The sequence below is a fragment of the Lates calcarifer genome, linkage group LG2 (genome assembly GCF_001640805.2).
Source record: "Lates calcarifer isolate ASB-BC8 linkage group LG2, TLL_Latcal_v3, whole genome shotgun sequence".
NCBI classification, from domain to species: Eukaryota; Metazoa; Chordata; class Actinopteri; family Centropomidae; genus Lates; species Lates calcarifer.
Window position 1 is genome coordinate 17,489,644 of NC_066834.1, and position 23,736 is coordinate 17,513,379.

At 39.8% G+C, this 23,736-nt stretch overlaps 1 protein-coding gene across 1 annotated transcript in view; it reads right to left on the reverse strand.

Moving 5' to 3' along the window:
- The window catches only part of si:ch211-186j3.6 (neural-cadherin), a 266,619-nt gene extending 263,987 nt beyond the window's left edge, over positions 1–2,632 (reverse strand). The window contains exon 1 of the mRNA XM_018697417.2: positions 973–2,632. Within this exon, the coding sequence (XP_018552933.1) occupies positions 973–2,050 (1,078 nt within the window). The 5' untranslated portion in view covers positions 2,051–2,632. The remainder of the gene's footprint in view (positions 1–972) is intronic.
- Positions 2,633–23,736: the final 21,104 nt, after the last annotated feature.

Sequence of the window (23,736 nt, forward strand, 5' to 3'; positions counted from 1 at the left end):
TGATAATTAACCTGTTGGTACAGTGGCCGTTATGCGCCACACTTCTCCCCTGACATCCCAGCATCTGTTGCTGTTGGCAGGGGCAACAGATACATTCACACTGCCCTAATTCATCCAAACACATGAATCATCATCAAGCACTGATGAATGTCACTCAGTTTAACCTCTATTGTAAACACCAGGTACTCTGACAGTGCTTACAGCCAGACTCCCTGGGGCAAGCCTTTTCCTCATCTCAGAGTCTGAGCATGGTTGGCGCATGGAGATGAGGCTGACTGGGAATGCTGATGTTGTAAACTGAGGTAGTAATAGTTAGGTGGCGCTTAACATACCAAGAGAATCTGGGGTTTTTATTTATTTGTGTGGGTTTCCTCGCTCTTTAAAGCCACTCCACATGTGCCCCTCTAGTGCAGTGGGATCTGAAATACTTTCCAGGGACCCACAGGGAGAAGTTCCAGGGAAGAAAATTTACTTTGCAGCAACATTAAACCAAATTCTATCCAATGATCTAGATTATAAAAATGTGCTTCATAATGGTCTCAGGTTTCACTGTAGGTCTATTATAACTTCTCCTACAATATAATGTATATGAATATGGTAGCAAAAGAGCGTCCTCAGGACAATATCATCAGAGCTGATGTAAATCAAATTTATGCACCTTGTCACTGTGCGTATTTACGCACACAGTACAATGTGAGAATTTCAACCAAATGACATATAAATACTGTCTGTAAGGACAAATCATTTGTACATATAAGATAATCCTTTATTTGTCCCACGATGGGGAAATTTACAACAATATACACAACGTGTCTGACAGAGAACGCACACGAGACAAGAAAAGCGCGCGCAAACCATCAGATTCAATACTCTCTCTCTCCTCTCACTTCTCACACCACACTCCACACACACACACACACACGCATCGTGTCGCTCACTCACACACATGCGTGCTCGGGTCTTTCTGCTCACCTCTTTTATCCTGAACTTTGACGCTGATCTCCACCAAAGGCTCAGTCTCTCGGTCCAGTCTCCGTGATATGACCATATCCCCGCTGTCCCGGCTCACGCTGACCGGTGAGCTCTCCACGTCGGGCTCTACCAGCTCAAACGTGGCCGACTGAAACCTCACCGGGTTCAGGTTCATCACCACTGATCCGATCCCTGCATCCTCTGACACGTTGATGAAAACGGGGTTGTCCGATTCCATTACTGACCTGGACCTTCGCGCCGGTACTTTACTTAACGAGTTGGGTTTCCGTTTCCCCGGTTGGGGGTTAAGCGAGGGCGTCATGGGCCATTGCCTTGGACTGATCTCCACCGCTATGCTCTGACTCGTGCGAGGTGGCCACCCGCGGTCCCGGGCAAACACTTTAAACTTAATCGGCTCGCCCAGACCGAGGATGGAGTCCACCAAGAGAATGTCGCCAGTTTTGGGCACCGCATAGAAACTCCCGTTTTTGGGCATGGTGAAGTAGATGAGCTCCGCGTTCTTGCCGCTGTCGTCGTCCCGCGCGGTGACCGTGTAGATCGCCGTGCGGAGCGCAGTGGCATCATCCAGGCTCAGTTTAACATCGACACCGGGGAAGGTGGGCTGGTGGTCGTTGGTGTCCAGGACGTCCACCTTGATGGACGCCACCTCAGCTACTATCGGAGACTCCTCTTCCTCTTCCCTGGTCAGTCCCGCGCATTGGCCGCAGCACAAACCCAGACCCAGTGCGTATTCAGCGCGCTCCTCTCGGTCCAGAACGCCAGAAGTCTTCAGTAAAATATGCCCCCGTTTGTGGTGCGCAAAGACACGGAAATTCTCGCTCCCGTCCCCCAGGAGTTTAAAGTGCGCTGCCGCTGAGCCGGATCCCTCGGTACCGCACAGTCTCTGCGAGTTGAGCCGTTTCAATGGGACGCTCAGTCCATTGACCCGGGAGCCCGGAGACGAGTTCTCGAATACGTGCCCGTGAAAGAACGGCACCTGCTCCATGGTCCTGTTCCCGAGTGCGCACGAAACCAAAAAGGGTAAAAACGCGACCCAAATCATGACTGGATATCTCATTGGCTCCACTGCACTAAAGCGCCCGCGCTACACCGAGATCCATGGGTGCATTCGGTCCTTGGGGATATTTCTCCTCTTTTCCCGTTATGATCCAAAACTTCCATTAAATTGGAGCGCAGAGATTTGTTGGCACCATACTTCAACTCGACGCAGTAGAACTTTGTCTATGTGTGTTTGTATTGTGTGTCGTCCTCTCCTGCTCTCCTCTATCTGCTGTCTCACCAGCAGCGCTATCTGTCTGTGCGCGTCCCAGAAAAAAAATGCTTCTTACAGGCTCGAGTGCGCGCTTACCTCCGTTCCCTCCTCGCTCTCTTTTCGCGTGCGTTGTTTTCCGACCGATCTCACACGGGGATCACACTTAATCCATGAGTTGCTGCAAACTGTGCGCAGCCTTACGCCGGCTTCCGTTTAAGATGGATCGCCTCATATTAGAAGGACATTAATTATCTTTGCAACTCTGTACTGATGATACGCGGGTCATCGTGACGACAGAACACGGAACCGGCTGTTTTACGCATGCATTGCCCACAACACCCAGCGCAGTGCATCTGTAACAGAGTGATGCGGCCGTAACGGATTCTCTCATCGGAAATGAACTTCTCAGCAAAGCAGCAGCAGCAGCAGCGAGTCGAATCAACTCTTGCTCGCTCGCTCGCGCGCGCGCGCGCATAAACACCCACACTGTCACAGCCGACAGCCAACAGCGCGCAATCGTGTGTATGTGCGTGTGTCTGTTTGTGTGTGTCAAGGGGAGGGGAGGGGGGAGATCCTCAGGGAAACAACCAGATCTCTCTTCTCCCAGTGATCAATGTCCATTCTTGCACGTCCAGATCCATCACTCCTCTTTCCAATGACACGTCAGTCCATTGGATTAAAATAATGTAAAAATCGATCATTTTAAAACGCCTCCGGCGGGAGGTCGGGGTGGGGGATAAAGGCTTACAGCTCCAGGCAGGGACCCAGACATACTCCAGAGCTGTCTTTATGTCACAGAGAAGTGTCCTATTTGAACGTGTTCATCACCCATTGTGTTTTGTGTTGGAGTTTGTTGTCTCCAGGGAAAGTTGCAGGCACATCACCAGCAAAATGAACAGTCTCAAATTTAATATAGGAGATATTTGCTTTCATATCTCCTCCCCACATGTAGATAGAACTGAATACCAAATCTTTCCACGTGGATCCCTGTTAATAAATCTGAGGCCGTTTGTGGATCTCAGGTATGCTGTACGGTCATTATCTCATCCCAGAGACCAGTCTTCTGTGTGCTTTTTGTGCTGTTTGAACTCCTACTCACTAAAACACTGCAACCTGTGCATTTTTTAAAAGTTTCAAATCAGCAGTCCTTGGATAACACAAGTTTCAGGCTCTAAACCAAAAACTGCGTTCATATATTCAGTCAAAGTTTGGTTTGTGTGGGAGTGAATTTCCATTGGTGTTTAGCATAACATTTAATATCAGGATGAGAAGGCGAGTTCACTCGGCAGTATTTCAAAAGTGAGTAACAACAGATTCAATGTCAAGGGGTACATACAATCAAGACTTCACAGATAGGCTGTTCAAAAGTGTATAACAGAGCATGGTGTAGCTGAAGATTGAGCCATTACCTTGACTTTACATTTCATCATAATACAAAAAATAGACCATATGCATCCATCCAGTGCTCCTACATAAAACAACTTACTATAAATGAGTGTAAATGTTGTATAATGATATAATGCAGCTTGTGGCCTTGGCTGAAAATTATGGGGGTTTTTTCCACTTGAAATACATAAAATCCTCCAGTGAGCAATAATAATTCCACCAGTTCTGAGAAATTTTCTTTAAATAAGTGACCATGTTGAAATCTTATCACCACTAACTACTAATTATCTTAGCCACAAGCAGATTTTTTCCACCTTGTTTAAAAATACTTGGCAATAGTTTTAACAAGTAACAATTAAACTACACTTTATTTACATCAGGTATACTTAAGAAAATCATTTAATATCAGGTTGTTTTCATTCCATCAAGAACTAGTACATTCATGGGTTTGTTGTGATTTAATACTTGTATCACATGTAACTTTTTAGGTATAATTAACATCAAGTCTTCAGTGGAGGAAAGTAACTTAGTACATTTACTCAAGTACCATACTTACTACTGGTACAGTATTATGTAGTCCTTTTACATATCTTATAAACAAAACATGAAAAATATGCTGCTTTACTGTTGATTTAACTACTCACCAGTGTATAAAGCAGTTGCATGACTTACCGACCTCAACATTACATGCTAAATAAATAATGAATACTTATTCCACCACTGTCAAGAATTACACAGTTTCTTCCTCCACTACAATTATTTTACCAAAACAGATGATTATATAAGACAGAAATTATCTTAACCAGGTTGTTTGATTTGGTTCATTAATTTACCCTTGCTGACTGGTAAAATGATTTCATTGCTTTATTATAATTGGGGGAAAAAAACAATTGACTTTTCATGAATACGATTTTGGACTTGATGTTGCCCAATGTTTAGAAGAGCTTATCTGCATAATAAATTTTGTGCATGAGCTTTCTGCTGTACCTTTATCCCTTATGTTGTATTTTTCTTTTTGTGCTATTGTCTCTTGTACAATTGAAAATTGAAAATCTATCAAAAGACAAAAATAATGACTAATGTTTATATGTAATATCATGTCTGTCTGTCATGTGAAGCAGAGCGTCACAAACAAATTTTCGAGGCCACAACAAGCAGAGGGAGGAAAAGAGAATGACAAGCAGAGATAGATTTGGTCAGCTGTTAAGCTTGACTTTGGAGTAATATTCCCCACTGTGGCAGTGACAATGGCCCAGTGAGCACCAGACTGAATCATCTCTGCCTCTTATCTCTTTGTGTGTATGTGTGCGTCTTTGTTGGATTTAAAATAAAACTCAGTATGTATAAAGCACTCCCCATAACTGTTTGCTTATTCATTTTGCAGCCTGTCAGTGGTACAGACAGCTTTGCAGCTGATCGTGTCTCTGGAAGAGTCACATACTCCATTCAGCAAAGCAGTGGACATTTGAAAATACAAGCACTGACATCATGTGACAAACAACACTTGCTGTTAAACTGGACTTTTTCAAGTATTCTCTGTGCTGAATGTTCATTCATTCATTCATTATACCGCTTATCTGTTAAGGGTCACGTGGGGGTCCCGTGCTGCCCTGTGCTGAATGTCACTGAGCGTAACAATATGATCGCAGCACCACTTTACTTCAGCACAGTCAATGAGGTTTGACAGGGACAGAAACATTCAGACCAGGGTCAAAACACTTGAGGGTTTAAATGTATGTAACTGACTCTACCTGGTAAAATGATGTGTCACAAACAAGAGCACAATGAAAGAAAAGCAAAGGGACAGCTTATATATCTTAAAACCATTTAACATACCCTTAAGCTATATTTTCATTTTGTGACCTATCTGAAGTGTGTAAAAATATTCCATGTCATCTTAGGTTACTTTTCTTCAGCTTTATCAGTGTGACAAAATTGATCAATCCTGAGATTTTCTTCGTTGTTGCAAACATTCATAATTAGGATTTATTGATTGTAAGCAAATATTTACCAACTATACTACAAGGCCGCCCTTATTCAATATCTCTCTAAGTACTTTCTGAACTACTCTGTCTGTATCACCTAGCCCCAATCCCATTCCTACTGAAATCATATAACTATGAAATGGGCCAAACATGTATCACTTCATTTTTTGAAAAAGCGAAGTAATTTCCAGTAAGTAAGTTCCAATAAGTAATTTGGTTCATTGATGTGTTTTTTCATAGTGGTTAAGCACCATCTTTTGAACAACACAGGACACAGTGTTTGGATATACAGAAAATACTTATTATTTATAATTAACTGTCAGATGTGGGATGCCAGAACTCCGAGGATAACCAGAATTATAATAATATCTGTTCTTTCATATTGTGGTTCTACTAGATTAAAATGACAGAATAAATTCAAATTAGATTTACCAGAGACAATCATTGACAAGTACATGAATATTACCTAAAATATCTCGAGCACAAGGCGCAAAAACAACAAAACAAACTCTAAAATACTAGTTGCTAGAAATATATTTTAAAAAGTGCTAAAAATGTAAATTAATATTGAATTACATGTGCAAATTTAGCAAGTTCATTGCACAAGGAACAAAGGAGTTTTTACTCCTATTGCATTCTGAATCTTTGGCCTGAGGGAAGAGTCTCAAACTAACAGTGAAGAGGGTGATCAGAGCAGTCTAGAATAGACCTAACTTGCGAAGGACCTGCTGGTTAAAGATGGCCGTCAGGAGGGCCTGTGGGGCACCTATCACCTCGGTGGCCACTTTCGCAATATGGCTCAGGTGATCTTTATCTTTGATGTTCAAGTTACTGTACTAAGCATTAATGGAAAATGTGAGAACAGACTGGATAACAGACTTGTAGAACAAGAACAACATTTTACAATCATTAAAAATACATAACCTCTTCAGGAAGTACAAACATTGCTGTCCCCTCCTACAGACCACTTCAGAATTGGCATCAAATTTTAATATGTGGTCAGTGACTGTTCCAAGGTATTTACACTGTTCAACAAATTCAATGCCAGTTCTACTGATGAGGGTCTGAGATGGTGGGTGGAATGACTTCTTTCTAACATCAGTGACCATACCTTTGGTCTTTATGGTGTTTAATTGGAGGAAGGCATCATCTCACCACTTGACAAACCACCACTCATCCACCACCATGCTCAAGCTCAGACTGACAATAACTGTATCATCAGAGAATTTCAGGATGTGCCAATCCCTGTGCTTGCTTCTACAATCATTGGTATAAAGGACATACAGCAAAGGGGACAGGACGCAGCCCATCATATGTCACTGACTGGACCAAATCAGATTTCTTATTTATTACCAATTATTTACATGTATGTGGATATAGCTGGCCTTCTAACATTAGCAACTGCAAGTCCACATGCAGGAATAACTTGGGTCAGTGGATAGCATTAATAGCTCGCTGATTGTAGAAGCACAGTCTCAAATGTTTAAATCTACATGTGTTAAATACAGAACCCAGGCTGAGTAATGGAAAGTAATATCTCATTAACAAAAGTAATTAGTTACAGGTGAAATAAGAGAATTGTTTCTTCGGTGAGTAACAAGTAATCAGTAATGAATGACATTTTGCCCATCTTTCCTAACCATGATTATATTTAATATGGTTGAATAAGGTCTCTCTCTGTATCTCAGCAACAACTAAGATACAAAATATTATTTTAAGTTGCATCCTGATGCATTGTTATGTCATATCTACTAAGAAGCCATCTTTTTTTTCCCTCTAATTTTGATTCTGGCCCACCAATATTGTCATATTTAGATCCCTTGGCTGCCCTTGTCATAAAGTTTGGCCGCCTCCGACAGTGAGCGGTAAAGTGAGAATGGTTGGCACTGAACCTGTCATCTTCCATTCATTATCATGACAACTGACAGACTGCGCTGAGGATCATTCAAATCCATGCAGACCCACTAAATCTCAATAAAGTGGAACGTCAATCTGGCTCTGGCTCTTCCAAGTAGTTTTCACGTCTGGGGTTTGTCCCCCTAGAACAAGAACAAGCTGTTGTTGATTGACATGACACACACTCCTCTAACTGCTATTGATTATTCTGCCCGCCCATTTTAACAACCTACCCAGTCTTAATTCTCCTTCTATCTGTCTTCGTCCTCCTCTCACACTGTCTTTCTCATTGTACAACCAAATTTCAATTAGTGGATTATCAGCTGTGGCACACTGTTGACCCCCCAAATCAGGCTTTTTCACAAAATGAAGCATCAGCTTCAAGCCTGTTGAAGATGCACACAGACACACACACACACACACACACACATACATACAGGGAAAGGAGAACAGAGCATTGCTGGGATTTATAGGGTAGAGAAAAAAGGAGGAAGGTGCGAGTTCATTATCCAGGCATAAAATTTTCTCTCTTTCCCACCTGCAACAGGCTAGCCATCAGGGGAAATATCTTGATAGGACGATAAAGAAAACAGAGACAGGGAATATGCTCAACAGCCCTTTGGAAAGGCGCCAATTGGACTTTGCTGGAAACGCAATCTGGGGATCCACTGGGCTGTAAATTGGCCAGGTATAATGACAATGTGTGTGCCCGTGTATGTGAGCATAATGGATGTGATGGATGTGTCAGATATTGAAAAGAAACACTCGGGAATGCTAGCCTGGAGCTTTAAGTCTAATAACCAAACAAACACATACAGTTTCAAATTCTTATTTGTGCACATGAGGCTTAGTTACACATGGTTTTTGGTTGGGATTTTTCTATGCAGGGATCTTTTTAGATAACAAGACAAAGGAAATCCAAGCATGCATTCTGTGCATTGTGACATGGAACAGAACAATAGCCAATCAGGAAGCGAACTGACTGAAGAAGCAGCAGCTCAAAAAACAAGAGACATCACGGTCTGCCATGTTTGTTTAATCTAAAGTTTGACCGTGTGAGATTTCGAGTTCTGAGAGTCCAGACTCTGGTTGTTGGTGGTGTGTGTGTGGTGTGGCTGTGTTGGTCTTCTTGTTGCACATCAAACACTATAAGAACAAAACTCTGAAATCTGTCATTATTTGTCATCATGTGTGTGGTCTCTCACATTTTCTAAATTGGTTAAGATTTTAAAGAGTGCCAGGCTTTGGCTTAGATAAGTATTATCTATATCACCTATTTAAAAACAAAACAAAAAAAGGCTTATATGCTCACCTTATGTGCAAATCCCATCATGTTGTTGACTTACGGTCAGTTTATTTAATTAATTTATAGTTTATTTAAGTCAATTAATCAAAGTGCAAAAGAAATAACGACAGATATTGTACAAATACGTGAAGATCAATGAGCTTTCTTGTCATCACAGGATAGATTCAATTAATAATTAAATGCCTTAAGAACCTCCGGAATCAGCATCTTCTTGAATCCAGGCTTCAATCATTACTGTTCTCCCTGATTATCGTCTGCTGTTTTACCTAAACAGTGCTTGAGTGTTTCCTGGTCATTTTCTCAGATGGGGCTGGATAATGGAAGTTCATCCAAAGAAAATTCAGTATTCCAATAGATATGCTTTGGTGTGCTAAAACATTGGTATTCTGTGTCTGTTTTTGTATTTGTATAACTTTATAAAAACCAACAATCAGACAATCATAGACGCTTCTCACAGCAGTTGGCTACATGTACAGAGATGTAATGATTGACAGGATGTGATTTTTTTCTCTCTCTACTTTTTCTTTTTCATTTGTCACACCATTACTTCTGTCACTTTTAGCACAATGGCACACATCACTATGAAAGCCTTTGAGGAAGGGCTATCTATATGTGTGCACTGCCATTACCATTTAAATGATCACTGCATGTTTCCTTCCCTATGATTGCTGCTTTACACCCCACACTCAAGTGTAGCAATGAACACTGTTGCCTTCACGTGTTTGGCCGACCATATGGCCATATGAGCTAGTTTACTTCTAACATGACACAGCTTTGGACCAGCACCAACAGAGCTTCCCATCAAGCCCGTAGAGAAAAGCCACAACAAAGTTCCACAGGGAAGTACCTGAGAAAACTTGATGCCAAGATGCAAAATGCTGACCCCTGTTACCACTGATGTCCACCAGTCACACACTGTTAATTAGTTAATATGGTTGAGATCCACTGTAACAGAACTTCTACTTCATACAGAAATGAATAGGGATGTAAGAGTATCGTCAATTTCATGATATCACAAGAACAAAAGTGTCTCAATACCATCGTGGACCTGAATGGTAATGAACAATAGGTCTTCTGGGCAAAACTGTAGTTTTGTTACAGCTGTGGTGGAGTAGAGCGAAGGGAAATGAGAACTACAGAGACCATCATCCTTTGCGCTCGGCTCACTCCTTCTTTAAATCTACAGCAAAGTTGGTGAATTGTTGGTGTTGGAGGTGAGGGAGAACAGAGTAAGGGAGAGAAAGATGAAGCCCTTGAAACTGTGGATGCTCCAGCGTCTTTTATATCTGACTTGTGGAAGCATTTCAGTTTCCTCATGTCACGAAATGAGAGTGGGGAAAAGGTGACAGATGCCAGACTGTGGTTACCTACAACCTACCTGTCTAAGATTTTTTTCCAAGTCTTAATTTACCTTTTTCTACAAAAATATTGCAATAAATATCATATTGTGGACTTACTGACGTATTATCATATCATGAGATTTTGATATTGTTACATTCCTATAAATTAGTGATCTCATTGCTTCCTGGCAAATTTGTCTAAAATACAGACAGACAGCAAAACCGTGAAGTGTTTTCCATCTACTCATCCAAATGATTTGCCAGATCTAGCTCATACGTTTGACATGTTTATCTAAGAACAGCAGGCTCCCCAAAGACATCCTGTTTAGGGAGCTGGAGATCAGGGAGAAAACTTCCTGTTGCTCACACCTCAGGCTCAATAATGTCCTCTAGCATGACCTTAAAGCTTAAACACTGCCACTGAATATTGGGAACAACTTAAGGCATGATCCACTAGACTGTCACTTATTCCTGGTATTGAGTGCAGTAAAGCTTGCAGAAGAAAGAAGTGTATGGGAAAACTCCTCAACACACAACATATGCAGCATCCCACCTCCATTGGAGCCTGATGGGCCTGCAACTGCTGATTATAATATGATGCTAAATATTAGCAGGCAACATGTTAGAGGGAAACATTTTGTGAGAGAAGCAAAGAACTTAAGAGCAATCAGTCAGAAAACTCCACTCAGACTGACTGGTGGACTCAAGAGTGCACATTTACAAGCAAACCAATCATCATCATAAGATGTCAAGCAGTCTACTCACCTGTGCTTAGCTTTCCATCAGGGTGCTACCCCTGCTGCTTCGTTGTGGTGCCATGCAAGTCTTAATGCTTTATGCAGCCACTTTCTTCCTAGCGCCACATGCTAAGTACTGCTTTTATGTACCACAGGGGGATTGTGTACTCCTGGTCAAAGTCTAATGCAAGTGCAGCAGTTAGCTATAAGAGCAGATCTATTCATCCCCACTGCCATGTTTTCACCATTAATAAACATTTTAATATTAATATGTGAGTATGTACTTGTAGCCATTGCTTTCATGACTCTGTTATATTTTTACATGTTTATAACATCACTAACAAAATTAATGAATTAAATCAAAACAAAGGAGTCATCATTATTTAGCACCTAATGGAACCTAAGAGGGCCTTTAGAGCATCAGCCCGGACACGCTATAAAAATGAACTGTGCCGCCTGTCAATTTCACTGGGCAGGATGTGGAAATTCAGAGCTCTCCAAACTGCTCTGACTACTAATGGAGGCTCATAATTCCAAACACTCTGTCCTCTCACTTCAGAGAATAGAACAGAAACTCAGTGGATACAATTCCGTTTTTACTTCCTTTTAATAATGCATGAAAGCGAATAGATTCATTTTCCCTCTCTGTTCAATATTTAAGTGCACAAGGCTACCACTGATCCTTAGTGAATCTGTGCTGCTGCTGCTGCTGCTGCTTATGCTGCATTGAGTACCTCCCCAGTAAGTTTCCCAATATCTCACTCTTGCTTCCCAGATACCATGTGAGGCAGAGGAGTAATACTGTATGGATTCCCTGGTAAAAGGAACCCATATATCAAGGGTACTGGGCCAGTGGATAATTTCCTCATGCTGCACTGTTGAGGATCAGCCAGCGGGGGTATTAAGAGGAGGCATAGTTAGACTGGTGAATCGAGCCCCATTACAGCTGGATCAAGTCTCTCTCCACACCTCTATTCCCGTGGTTTCTCTGTCTACAGTATTTCTGTTATAAAATATTTTACACCTTCTACCTGCCATGTCTATACCATGTCTTGTTAAATAAAAAGCAGGGCACACGGTGGATTCTGTTTTTTTTTTTTTGTTTTTTTTAAGCAACTGAAAATGTATATCAGTCTCCATTTTCACATTGTAACTATAAGTAAAGGGTGCATGTATATTTGTAACCTTATATGATCAGATTGGGGGGTAATTAGGAAGATAGTGTGTCAATACAGGAGTAAAATAATAGCAACAGGTACAGTATAATTTAAAAAAAAAAAAAAAACTTAAGATGAATAATAACATATGAACATCCATACATGAACAATTTGTAAAGTTAATGCTCTGTAGTTGTATGAATCCTTTAGTAATAATATAATACAATTGTTAGCTTTCAGCTATTAGTGTTTTTCAGAACAACCCATATAAATGCAGTCTCCAGTGAATTAACTGAATTTTAATGCAGTTTTTCCTGTAATGTCAACTGTAACATTAATTTGGCCACAGCTCATAAGGAACAAATCAATTAGACTTTATTTCATTTAACAGAAAATCCATCTTCTCAGTTGACCTATCCTGTTGTAAGACAAAGTATAAAGTTACTATTTTCATTTATTTTCCTTTACTTTTGCAGGGGGACCTCATGATTTAAAATTACCTAAAGATTGTTTGTTTTCACTGAAAAGGATGTTCACTAAAAAAAGATGTGTCCTATCTGTGATGCAATAAAGATATTTGTTTCTCACCAAAATATAATGTAAAGTGAATTCAGTGTGTTTTTGAGCCATTTTAAGAGTTTAAAGCATATTTTCATGACTGCAAAAACATCATTAATTGCAATTATTTTGGCCAGGATTATCATGATATGAAATTTTCATATTGTCCCATGCCTATTGTCAAGTAACAAGTCACAAAAATACTGATATTGAAAGTGAAATGTTCACAGACAATAATTTGTAAAATAAAGCCAATCTTTCAGTTGAGGATCCATTCGTACTGATGGTTATTTTTAGCCATTCATAGTGTTTTGTTAAGGTTAGGGAAAAATTGTGGTCTGATTTAATACAGAAGAAGTCCACAATGACTTCAGACACAACATTCAGATTTAACCAAAACCACAAAGGAGCAGATAAAAGAGGGGTCAGAAATGCAAAGATTTTCTCTCATACCTTCTTCAAACACTCCTTCATCACTGTGACTGTACATCAACCCCCCAAGCATTACATTAATAAAAGATTTTATGTAAATTGTTTTATGGCAACAACAACAAAAAAATATCTTTTCTTATTTCCAGTATTCTGGCAAAACTTGTTGGTGTCTCAGTGTTGCTCAGCAAAACAATACCATCACATCCCTGTTTCATGATTAACATTTCATTTATGGTTCATTGTTTGTCTCTCTGTTTTTCTGCTCAACACTGACACTTCATTACATTCTATTATGCATAGCACTTAGGGCTAAGCAAACAAAATACTACTCTCTCCACCATCACTAATGATAATACTTAATCGCTGCTAAATTATATAATATAATATATCCAATATCCATGGGAATGACAAGTTGTGTCAACACTACAAGCTTGGATGGCAGTAGGGCAGCTTGACAGTGTCATCTTATTTTGAATTTGGATGTTAAAATGACCACATTTTCATTTGAATCCTTTTCTAACAAGAACATCTCTAAAAGTCTTCTCTGCCTTATTTCCATTGTGGTAAGTCAGAAAAATAAAAAAAAAAGAAAAAAACTACAGAAATTTACTATTATCAGCAGCTGTCAATGCTGACTGAGTTGGGGGAAGGAAAAATTTTATGTGCAGGCAGGATAAACAGCTTTCATTAAATCAGTGGACAGTATGATCTGGATTCTTCATCTGTTGTTCAATAACAATAACAGTGTGAAGTTTATAAGGAAAAACTCAGCACCTCTTTGTCATGTTTCTCTGACTATCATTAAAGTTTGTGGTTCTTTTTAAAGGTGCAACACAGTGTGTCATCAGGGACCATTATTGGTCTCTCTACCCCATAAAAATAGAATGAATAAACAACAAACAAACAGATGAACCAATTACTCAATGAGAATGTCTAGTCCAACAGAGAGCACACAACTCATAGGCTGTGTATATGACCTGCAGGACAATACAATGTGGACTATGAAAGTTTTAGAAGAATAAAAGTAAAAAACAAGTGTTCTGTTATTGCAATTTGGTGGGTGGCTTTTGTGTCAGTCTACTAAATCACTGTGTTGCATTCATTAAGATTTAGTTATGTTTATGAGTAATAGATTGCCACTGTTGCCAAAAGCAGTTTGTTTAAGCTGTTTATACGATTGCTTTTACAGATAATTCCTCATTATAATCTTTATGTAACTATTCATTTAGTTATGGAATTAAGTTTGTTTATGACTCACCACCATCAAAACTGACCGAACCAATTACAGATGCAATTCTGCTTGTTCAGATCACATTTCAATTAAAAATGAATTTAAAACTTGAAAATGCTCTTTTGCCAGACATATTGTTAGGAAGGCAGTGAGACACACATAGTAAACTGGTATTTTTGGATGAAGAACCGAGCCATCTTGACGACTTTCCGTGATGAAGAGAGTAAACTTCTTATTGTTACAACATTTCTCACTGGACTGTGTACATCTAATTCATCCTTCAGGATGTCATCATCTCTCATCTGATGATCTGCACTGCGTACTGTAAACTGGGAGTAGCTCTAACCAGTAGTTCTAACCAACCAGTACAGAATGACAGATATTTGTGTGGACATTATGCAGCAGCCTGGCATTGGTTGCACGTGATTTCATCAAAGTAACCACAATAGATCATTATGAGAAATGGCATTTGGTGAAGCACTTTTCAAATTAGAGGCAACAGATGTAACACACGTGTCCTGTAGGGATTTAATCAACAGAAGAAGAAGCCTAAAAGTGGTACTGCAGTTTAGTACAAACTGCTACACTGCCAATGAAATATTGGGGTAGGATCGCTGGAATTCCTAAATAACACACAGGATCCCCCAAAAACATAAATTAATATGAGTATGGATGTTATGTATGTGATCTGTCTGGAGTGTACCCCACCTCTCGCTCAATGTCAGCAGGGACCCTCAGAGGATATTGCAGTATAGATAATGGATGGATTTTTAATTAGATTTTTGTACTGCAGGTAAACAGCCCTTTTTGTATTCTAGAGCAATAAGCAGTGCTGATGCATGTTGAAAAAAAAATAAAAATATGACTAGTCTATGGCTGGACCAAAGGTGCTAAATGTCACTAGATGATGCAATATAGTAATTAGCATATTCATTAAGTCATCACATGTCAGAGGGTTTCAGCTCTTTATCTGTTTATCTCAATAGCTTATCTGTTTATTATCTCAATATGCGATTGCTTTAAAATTTATGTCGATTCATTTCTTTTTGTGGACAAGTGAGAAGTTTGAGAGGAACTGGTTTGACGCTCGAAAGTGAGAGTGAAGAACTCACATTTTCCTCTGAACAGGAAATTGTTAACAATAACGATTACACCATGTCGATTACATGGAAGTGGTTTGTTTACCTTAAAAGTGATAAAGCCCAGATTAAGACAGTCTTAAAAACATGTCACCAGTCCATGACAACAAAGATGGGAAATACTATATCTTTGCAGTCACCTGAAAATGTTTAATCCCAGCAACCACAAAGAGAGAAATTAATTCAAATTAAAATAAATAAAATCCTCCAGTTTTAACCAATGAGCCCACTGGTTTCTTTAGGCTTCAGTCATTACCAGGGTACTACTCAAACTCGTAGATTATATATTGTGATAAATACTGAGATTAAAGGGGAAAAAAGTGATAACATTTTCCACCACAGCATCCAGCCATACTTTGAAGCCAGTTCCAAGCGGCTGCTCCGTCCTGTTAAAAACCAGATTTTATAACTGTGAAGTTGTGTGGTCAAAGTGTACAACCACATGCTCATGGGGCAATTTCAGTGACCCCCTTCTATGGAATGTAGCAAAGAACAAAAAGAGGTATTACTAGGTGCTTTTTAGGAAAAATAAAGTTGTTTGAAGGGTCTGAAAAGTCTGTAAATCTAGCAACAACAGTGCTTGGTTGGCAACACTTTCTGTAAACACCCCCCTGATGACGTAACAGAAACTGTCATCAAATCATTGGAACGAGCGATGGCCAATGGGGTAACTCCAACTCTGGGTCATTCAGCATTTGGCTGACCAGTGGAGTAACTTTAGCACTCAGCCAGTCAGTCAGTCCATCATGGACATTCACATTTCAAACACTGGCTTTGCTGTTGTGGTCCAACCATCAGATAGACACACAGATAGATAGATGACAATTATGAACATATAAAAAGCACATTTCTACAGTAGTCCTCCAATGTGCCCTAATGTTCTTCAGATATTCATAGCAGACCACTACTGCAATGCTTCTCTTTAATTATAGCTACTGGTGATTTGGGGTCAGCTGGGCCTCTGGATTTGTTTTCAAGCAGGTCAGGAGGATACACTGTTCATCCTCTCAAGGACAGTATTGTCAAACGTCCTTGAAACGTTTTGCATTTCTGTCTTTTCGCCTGTATTTCAACTTTTTCCCTGAAGATCAAAAAACATTACTGTTGATCTGGGGAGCAATATTTGGGCCAGTGGGCTCCTAAGTTGTTTCTCTGGGACCATCACTATCGTCATCATCATCATCATCATTGCTGTGATGGGACCGTTGTTCTGCCTAAGTGACTCCATTTGGCCAATTAGCCCTTGCCAGGAAGTGCTCCTCTATTATTTTTCTCCCCTTCACTCTGAAGAAACAATGTCAGGCAGAGGCATTTGTTAGTGGATTATACTACCGTGACATTCAACTGCATGACTCTGTTTAGAGCGACAAAACCTCATAAAACATGTAGTGGAATGAGAGTCGACAGTCTGTGATAGATTGAGGGAGAGAGAGGGGGAGAGACAGCGAGAGGACTGAGTGTGTTTGCCCTTGGCTCCATGCGACAGTTTTTACAATAACAATTAGAGTGTGTGAGATATAAAAGCTAATGATCAGGTCTGTCATATTTGCATATGCAAAGAGCAGTGGGCTGATTGCTTGCACGAAACGGCACTTAGAGAGCGTAATTAGAGAAGTCTGGCGGTGGTGATGTCGACAGCCAGAACAGTGGAGAGATTCCCTCTTAATGAGGCTTGTCATGGTACGCTCTGCCTTGAGTCTCTGGTCCGTGATCTGACACACACACACACGCAAAAGATATACACACAAACACACACTTTAACCCCTGTCTACAGCCTGTAACCCAGTTTAGAACACATTTTACTTTACTTATGTGGTCAAATACAGTGATACAGACTCAGACACACATGCACGCTTTAAGTCAAATCAGGCACATAAGCACAGATAAACCCACACAGACACCCCATCCAGCTATCTGGTCTAATCAGAATATTCAGTCTAATTACAGGACATGCTGATATAAAACTGAGCTCTTTTAAACGTCTCCCACTGAGAGGAACTGATAATTTTTTCCCCCTTTTTTTATGTAGGAAAAAAAAAAAACCTCTGCACAGCTTTCACGCACTTGCATTTTTCACAAATGTCTCTCCCTATTACAGATTTTTTTGTGCGTGTTCATCCATGGAGGCTATTACTACTTCTTCTGTTTATTCCAAACAAAACAGATACTAAAAACCTGTCACTTCGTCAGGAGCTGAGAATTTTTTCTGGCTACCAGACACTGTGGACCAGACTCATAAAGCTCTGTGGATATTCAAGGCTTAATGACTGCATGCACAAAGGCAAAGGAGTACACACATTTATAAACTCCTGCATGCAAAGCGTTCTGTCTTATACATCTCAGTCATTGTGATTTGTGACTTGTGATTTGTTATGTTACCATTTATGGATGTCCACAGATAAACGAAACTAATTCTGTCCCCTGGTCCCACTGGCAATGCAAACTAAAGTCTACTTTGTGTCAGTACACACATCATTTATGCTGAGAAAGTAGAGTAAAGTTTATGATCTGATGCACATTATTCTTATTCCTCAATCCTCACACCTCTCTCTCTCTCTCAGATCTCCACTGTGAGGAGCCAAGCAACAAGGAGGCAATGTGAGTGAGGGGAAGCAAGATGCCATGTCAGCCAAATGTAAAGCACCCCATGTCTCTTTCTGTGTCTCTTTCTTGCCCTGCACTCTCTCCCCAGGCACAATAAGCTTACCACCAGTGTGCCCCAGACAGTGGTTGTCTGTGTAATGCCTACTTTTTTCTTTGTCAGTTATTTAGCCTGATTAGACCTCTGCTCGGGTTGAAGGTAGGCAAAACTATTCCTGGGTGTATGTGAGGTCACTGGTATCTGAACTAATTAGAGAGATAAAGGTGTAATTTGTCTCACCCTAATGGATGCAACAAAGCTAAAAGGAGAGTCAGGGGGATGTCAATCAAATAGTCTGCGCACACCCACACAGCCCTGATAAGAGGTCTATTCAGCCAGAATAGGTAAACTCATTGTGTGCTTGTACCATGGATGTGCAGGGCCTTTAGGTGGTACGTGGTGGTGGAAAGACTAAAGCAAGTTATGGCCCGTACTAACGCTGAACTGATTTATAGAATTTTAATCAAAATCGCAATTTGAGCTAATGTGATTTACAAACCGCAAAGACTGTGATTATTTTTTTTACAACAGAGTGTCAGTAGACGAGTTGTTCCACTTTTTTAAAGCTGCCTCTGCCTCTGTAGTGCTCTTTGCTACTGAATTGTTCTATGGTTCATTATGTTTACATTTTGTTCGATTCGTCTATTTTCATTCTGATCCTTGGATTAGTACACAGCAGTTAATATTTCAATGATCTCTTAAATGGTAATGCTCCATCACATGTAAATAGTGAATCCCGGACTGAAGTTTGACTTTCAAAAATTATATCGCAAAGCAAATCGCAATATCTATCAGAAAATTCTTGCCAGAATACACCAGGGTTAGTGCTTAGTGTCTCCTCACTAATGATTTTAAAGTATTTTTGTAGTAAAGTTAGAGTGATTGGATGTTTATCATTTAGTCCTGCCTGCCCCAGAGAGAAAGGTTGGACAGGAGAGACAGATGTTCATTAACATTCACAGCTGTAGGGGATTTACAGAACTGTCACCATCCGACTTGCTTGTAAAAACATGAGAAAGTGTGCTAAACAGACACCACAAGGCAACCAGACCAATGACACTGAAATTTTTTCATGAAGATTTGTAGATTTTAAGTAAATGCAGTAAATTCAGAACAAAACTTTTGCAATTGACCTTCAAGAGCCTATATGGCTCCATCCATTTTCAGACCACAGAAATACCTTTTCTTGTAAGCAAAGAAAACCAGTGATATTCTAGGAGCTTTATCCACCGGTGGGCATATTCTTGCCGTAAGATTGATTTCTCTCTCCCTTTACCTTTATCAATCTGTCTCTCCCACCCTTTGCACTCCCTCTTTCCCTCCATCCATCTCTCTCTCTCCTACCTTCCCATTCATTCTGCCTTCCCTCAATCTATCTCTCTCTGTCTCTTTTACTACCATTTATCTCTCCTTTCTTTCCTCAATCTATCTCTCCCTCCTCCATATCTGTCTCTCAGTGTATTAAGACGCCTCATTTGGATCCATTCTCAGCTCCTACGCTGCAGCTTTCGTTGCCTCAGTCAAAAGTAGAGAGCATCTCATCAGCTTTGTGGAGATCAATCTGTCTGTCCTTCCCCTCCTGTTTGCCTCAGCAAAGAGATTAACAGATTATCACTCCCTCCCACCGTCTGTTTGTCATGTTAAGTCAAGACAAGAGGTGAAGGGAAAGCAGATTTAGGGTGTTGAAAGTAGGAGCCATTAGAAGCGGGTTGGAAAACTTAAAAAGTGAGCTTGTAGGGGGGGCTCAAAAATCCTGAAGATGTACACTTTCCTGTTTGTTTTTTTTGTGTGTGTGTGTGCTTTACCTGTTTCAATTCAGGCTACACAAAAACAGAAAAAAATATAATGAATAGCAATTTATAGACATACTATGGCACCTCATTTCTGTATGTTTATTGATTTGTTTTTCCTCTGTCATTGTCACTTCATTTTGGCCTATTTACTCAGTGTGTCAAGCTTAATATCCACAGATTGTAGATTGCTGATAAATTCTTTTTCACTACATGGCAGCCAAGAGAATGCTTTTTTTCCCCAAGAATTAACCAAGAATGCATTAAGAAAATATTTCTGTCAAAAAGACAAGAAGCTGACCTCTTGATTAGAAGAGATGTATCACGATGCTGCAGCTCCGGTAGTTGTAGATATAATGTGTGGGTGACCGTCAGGTGTTTCTGTGGTTTCTAAAACAAGTTGTTGACTGTTGAGGAGCCATTACCCAGACTGAGAAAAGGGTGATCTCTATCATTTATATCATCAGAGGGTTGGAAGTAGCACTCTGAGGAATTCCTAAGCAATCCGCTCACAAGAACTAAGGTCATAGTCATCCAAGAAAAGTTGAGTCGAGGACAGCTCCAAGAGGCTTCTCATTCAAGGTCATACTAACTAATGCTGTGTCTACTCAGGCTGCTGGGATAAAAGCAGCATGTCAGTGCAGTCTACACAGGTTGTGTTCAGCCACAATATTGCTGTGTAGGTCATAGTATGACTTTATAAGTGTCTGGTGTTTGAACCCTTTTCTCAGTTTACAAGTTATCCAGAAGCTCAAGATTTAAATTGCCACTCATCAATGTTGTTTTTAGGGCCCGAGTTGTCTGATGTTAGGACATATTTATGTCTTCCAGATTTGGTTCGGACATAGGATGCAGTTCTTATATCATGATGTGCCTAATGATTATCACCTCACACGTACTGTAAGTTACTCCTTGGCCTATATAAGTACAATATTCTCTTTGTCCCTTTGTCAGTCTCTCTGGTAGCATGAGCAAATGGTATTTGACCCAGTTCTGCTGATAAAGTGCCTTCATTGAGAGCTGATCGACTCCTGCACACCTTTAATAAATCTTCTAGTCTTCTCCAGCATCCCTGATGAAGAAATCTGCTTAACAGTAGGTTAACTGCATTTTGGCCATTCTGGCAGTGCAATAAGCCCAACAGACTGGAAGGCTAAAGGACAGTTGGACTTATGGCAACACATGAGCTGTTATGCAGCCTGAGTAATTACTTAAAACAGAAACATATCTGTTGTCAGAAAACTGAAAAACGCAGCTGAAACTTCAAACGGAGACACAATATGTAAGTAACTATGGTCACTCAAAGAGATAGAGTTGAAATCCTTTATGATCACCTGAAGGTATAACATATGAACCTGAAATGCTAAGGACTGCAGATGTTGTTGGGTTGTTGTTGTTTGACTTGACATATTTATCACATAACCAGAGAGTGTGCTCTCAGCCTATCCAGAACTGCTAATAATCTGAAATTGATCTTCACTGTGATCACATCTAAGTCAGATGTAAAGGCGAGTTGTGTACGATTTGGCCATGTTCCCCTTTAAAATAAAAGTAAAATCTGATCATTATCATTTAATCTGTTTAACTTCTACATAAACAAAATGTAAAAATGACAAATCACTATACACTGTATGTATTCAGTTCAGCTCTGGAGGAGCTGGTATGTGGATTTTGTTTGATGAGTTCCAATCATAGAACTGAGAAAACAAGAGCTCTAATGAATACCTGGTGTAAATGCACAGGCCTGTGATCAGATGTCTTTGTGGGGATAACAGATTGTATGTTAATACAAGGTGTAAATTAGGTTTCTGGAGGTCAGGATTCAGCATTCTTTCATGGTCACAGAAAAGCGGAACTGTTTTCAACACATTTAATTTGGGGTTCCTGTAAATTTCATAATTCTGTTTGTGTTATAAACAGCTTTTAACCTGTTGTCTAGGGTCCTGTAGGTGCTGATGTTGGAGGTGTCATTTACTCAGCATACCATTAAAATAAGAGGTATATTTGTAGTCTGCATAGAAAGTAAAGCTCTTTCAGGATGGACACTTGATGGTACTGGTTTTGCCTTAATGCAGTGACACAGAACTTAAACATGGAGAAAGAATTCATGAAAGCACTGATCTACTGCTCTGTAATGCAGCACTTCACAATCTTAATGTTTTCCTTGTGTTAAGTCCATATGACCATGCAATCAAGCAAACCACATGGGGCAAATGACATGTAATCAAATCTTTAATCAGGGACTTTTGTCCCATCAAGAGATGAAAAATGTATTTGGTCTAATCAGTGGCGTTGCCATGTGCCAGTGGCCACATTTTTATTTTGTTTTATGCATGACTGTAAGTGTCTCCATAATAAGGGGTTATTTACTGCTTTTGATTCAGATTGAAATAAATCACCATATCTGTTAAATTTCATACTCACTTAAAAATGCAGAATGTAGGGTCTCTGGTAGTTCTGTATGTCACCTCTTGATTGTTTAGCAAAGTTGCAGCAAGAGAATCCAATATTCAATTTTGTTTAAAGGACATCCCATTTATTTCTCCTTATTTTTCATCAATTTTTATGGCACAAATTCCCACCTTTTCACTAAAGGCTCCCTCTGCATGAGTCTTTGACCAGTCAGCTTTTGCTATGTGCTACACACCCATCCCAACCTTGCAGTTATGGCTTGCCTGGTGCAGCATGAAACCTCTTGCCACACATTAATGGATTACTGAGGCCAGATTCTTTTTTTTCTTTTCTTTTTTTTTTTTTTTTTGATCTCTGCTAGACTGTGTTTTTCTTCAAGTTCTGTCCATGCATTTATCTAAATAATGATCATCTAATTCAGTGTGTGGGAATACTGTAGCTGTAGAGCTCCTGACTACTATTTGCTATGTAGCTTCATTCATGAGAATGTTCTTGCTTTTACTGTATTATTCCCTCTGCAGCGATGTACCCAGCATGTGCAAAGACGAATACAAACTAATTTTTAATGTCACCAGTGAGATGGATGCTAATGTAGCTGGCATGCTAAGTCTATAAAAGCCAATGACAATAAAATGAAATGCAACGCAGTTTTACGGCTTAAAACCAACAAAACAAACTCAAAGCAAGTAGGTCTGCAGAGGAACCTCACTATGCTGCAGGTCACTGACACAGCTTCGCAAGTCCTCCTTGTGCACATCAGTATATGAACCATTTAAATATCTTAATGGTAGATACATGTCATGTAAGAAATTGACAAGAAACAAATTATGATTTGTTTTGCAGGACACGTTTTGAGCTCTGTTCTTCTTCTTCTCACTTAAAAAAAGATTTAGTTTGAGAAAACAAACCAAAATAACTAAACTGTAACATCACCAGTACCGCACATCTGTTTTGTCTGTTGACAATGGCAACATGATGATTATAATGTTAAAAAAGTGTAAAACAGCCACAACTACACCTTATCCCTGTGCTATCCTGTTTTGCAATTATTTCCCTTCTTTTAACTCAAAACTTTTTAAAACTTTACCAAAAAAAAAAAATTCCAAGGTCTGTGACTAATACTGTGTGCGGTGTTTTTGCAAAAAGAAGACACTTTTAAGAAACAGATGTTACTTGGAGGAAAAAAGTTGTATTAAATGGCATGTCTCCTTTTACCACAAGCTCTCTAGATAAAAGCTTGCACACGCATTTAGCTTCAGTGGGCAGTGTGCAGTCTATTTTGACCTTTCAGCACCTCAGCACGCCTGTGTGTGTGACGTTGATGAAAATATTACATGAGTCTCTCAATCTAAGGAGTTCCCTCTCTCTAAGGTTTGTTTAAGTTTAAGAAACTAAAACCACTAAAACCCAAGCCATTATTTTTGGCTTTTTTGGGGGATGTAAAACATTGTTGTTGTCAGCTGTACATTCACGCAGCAAAT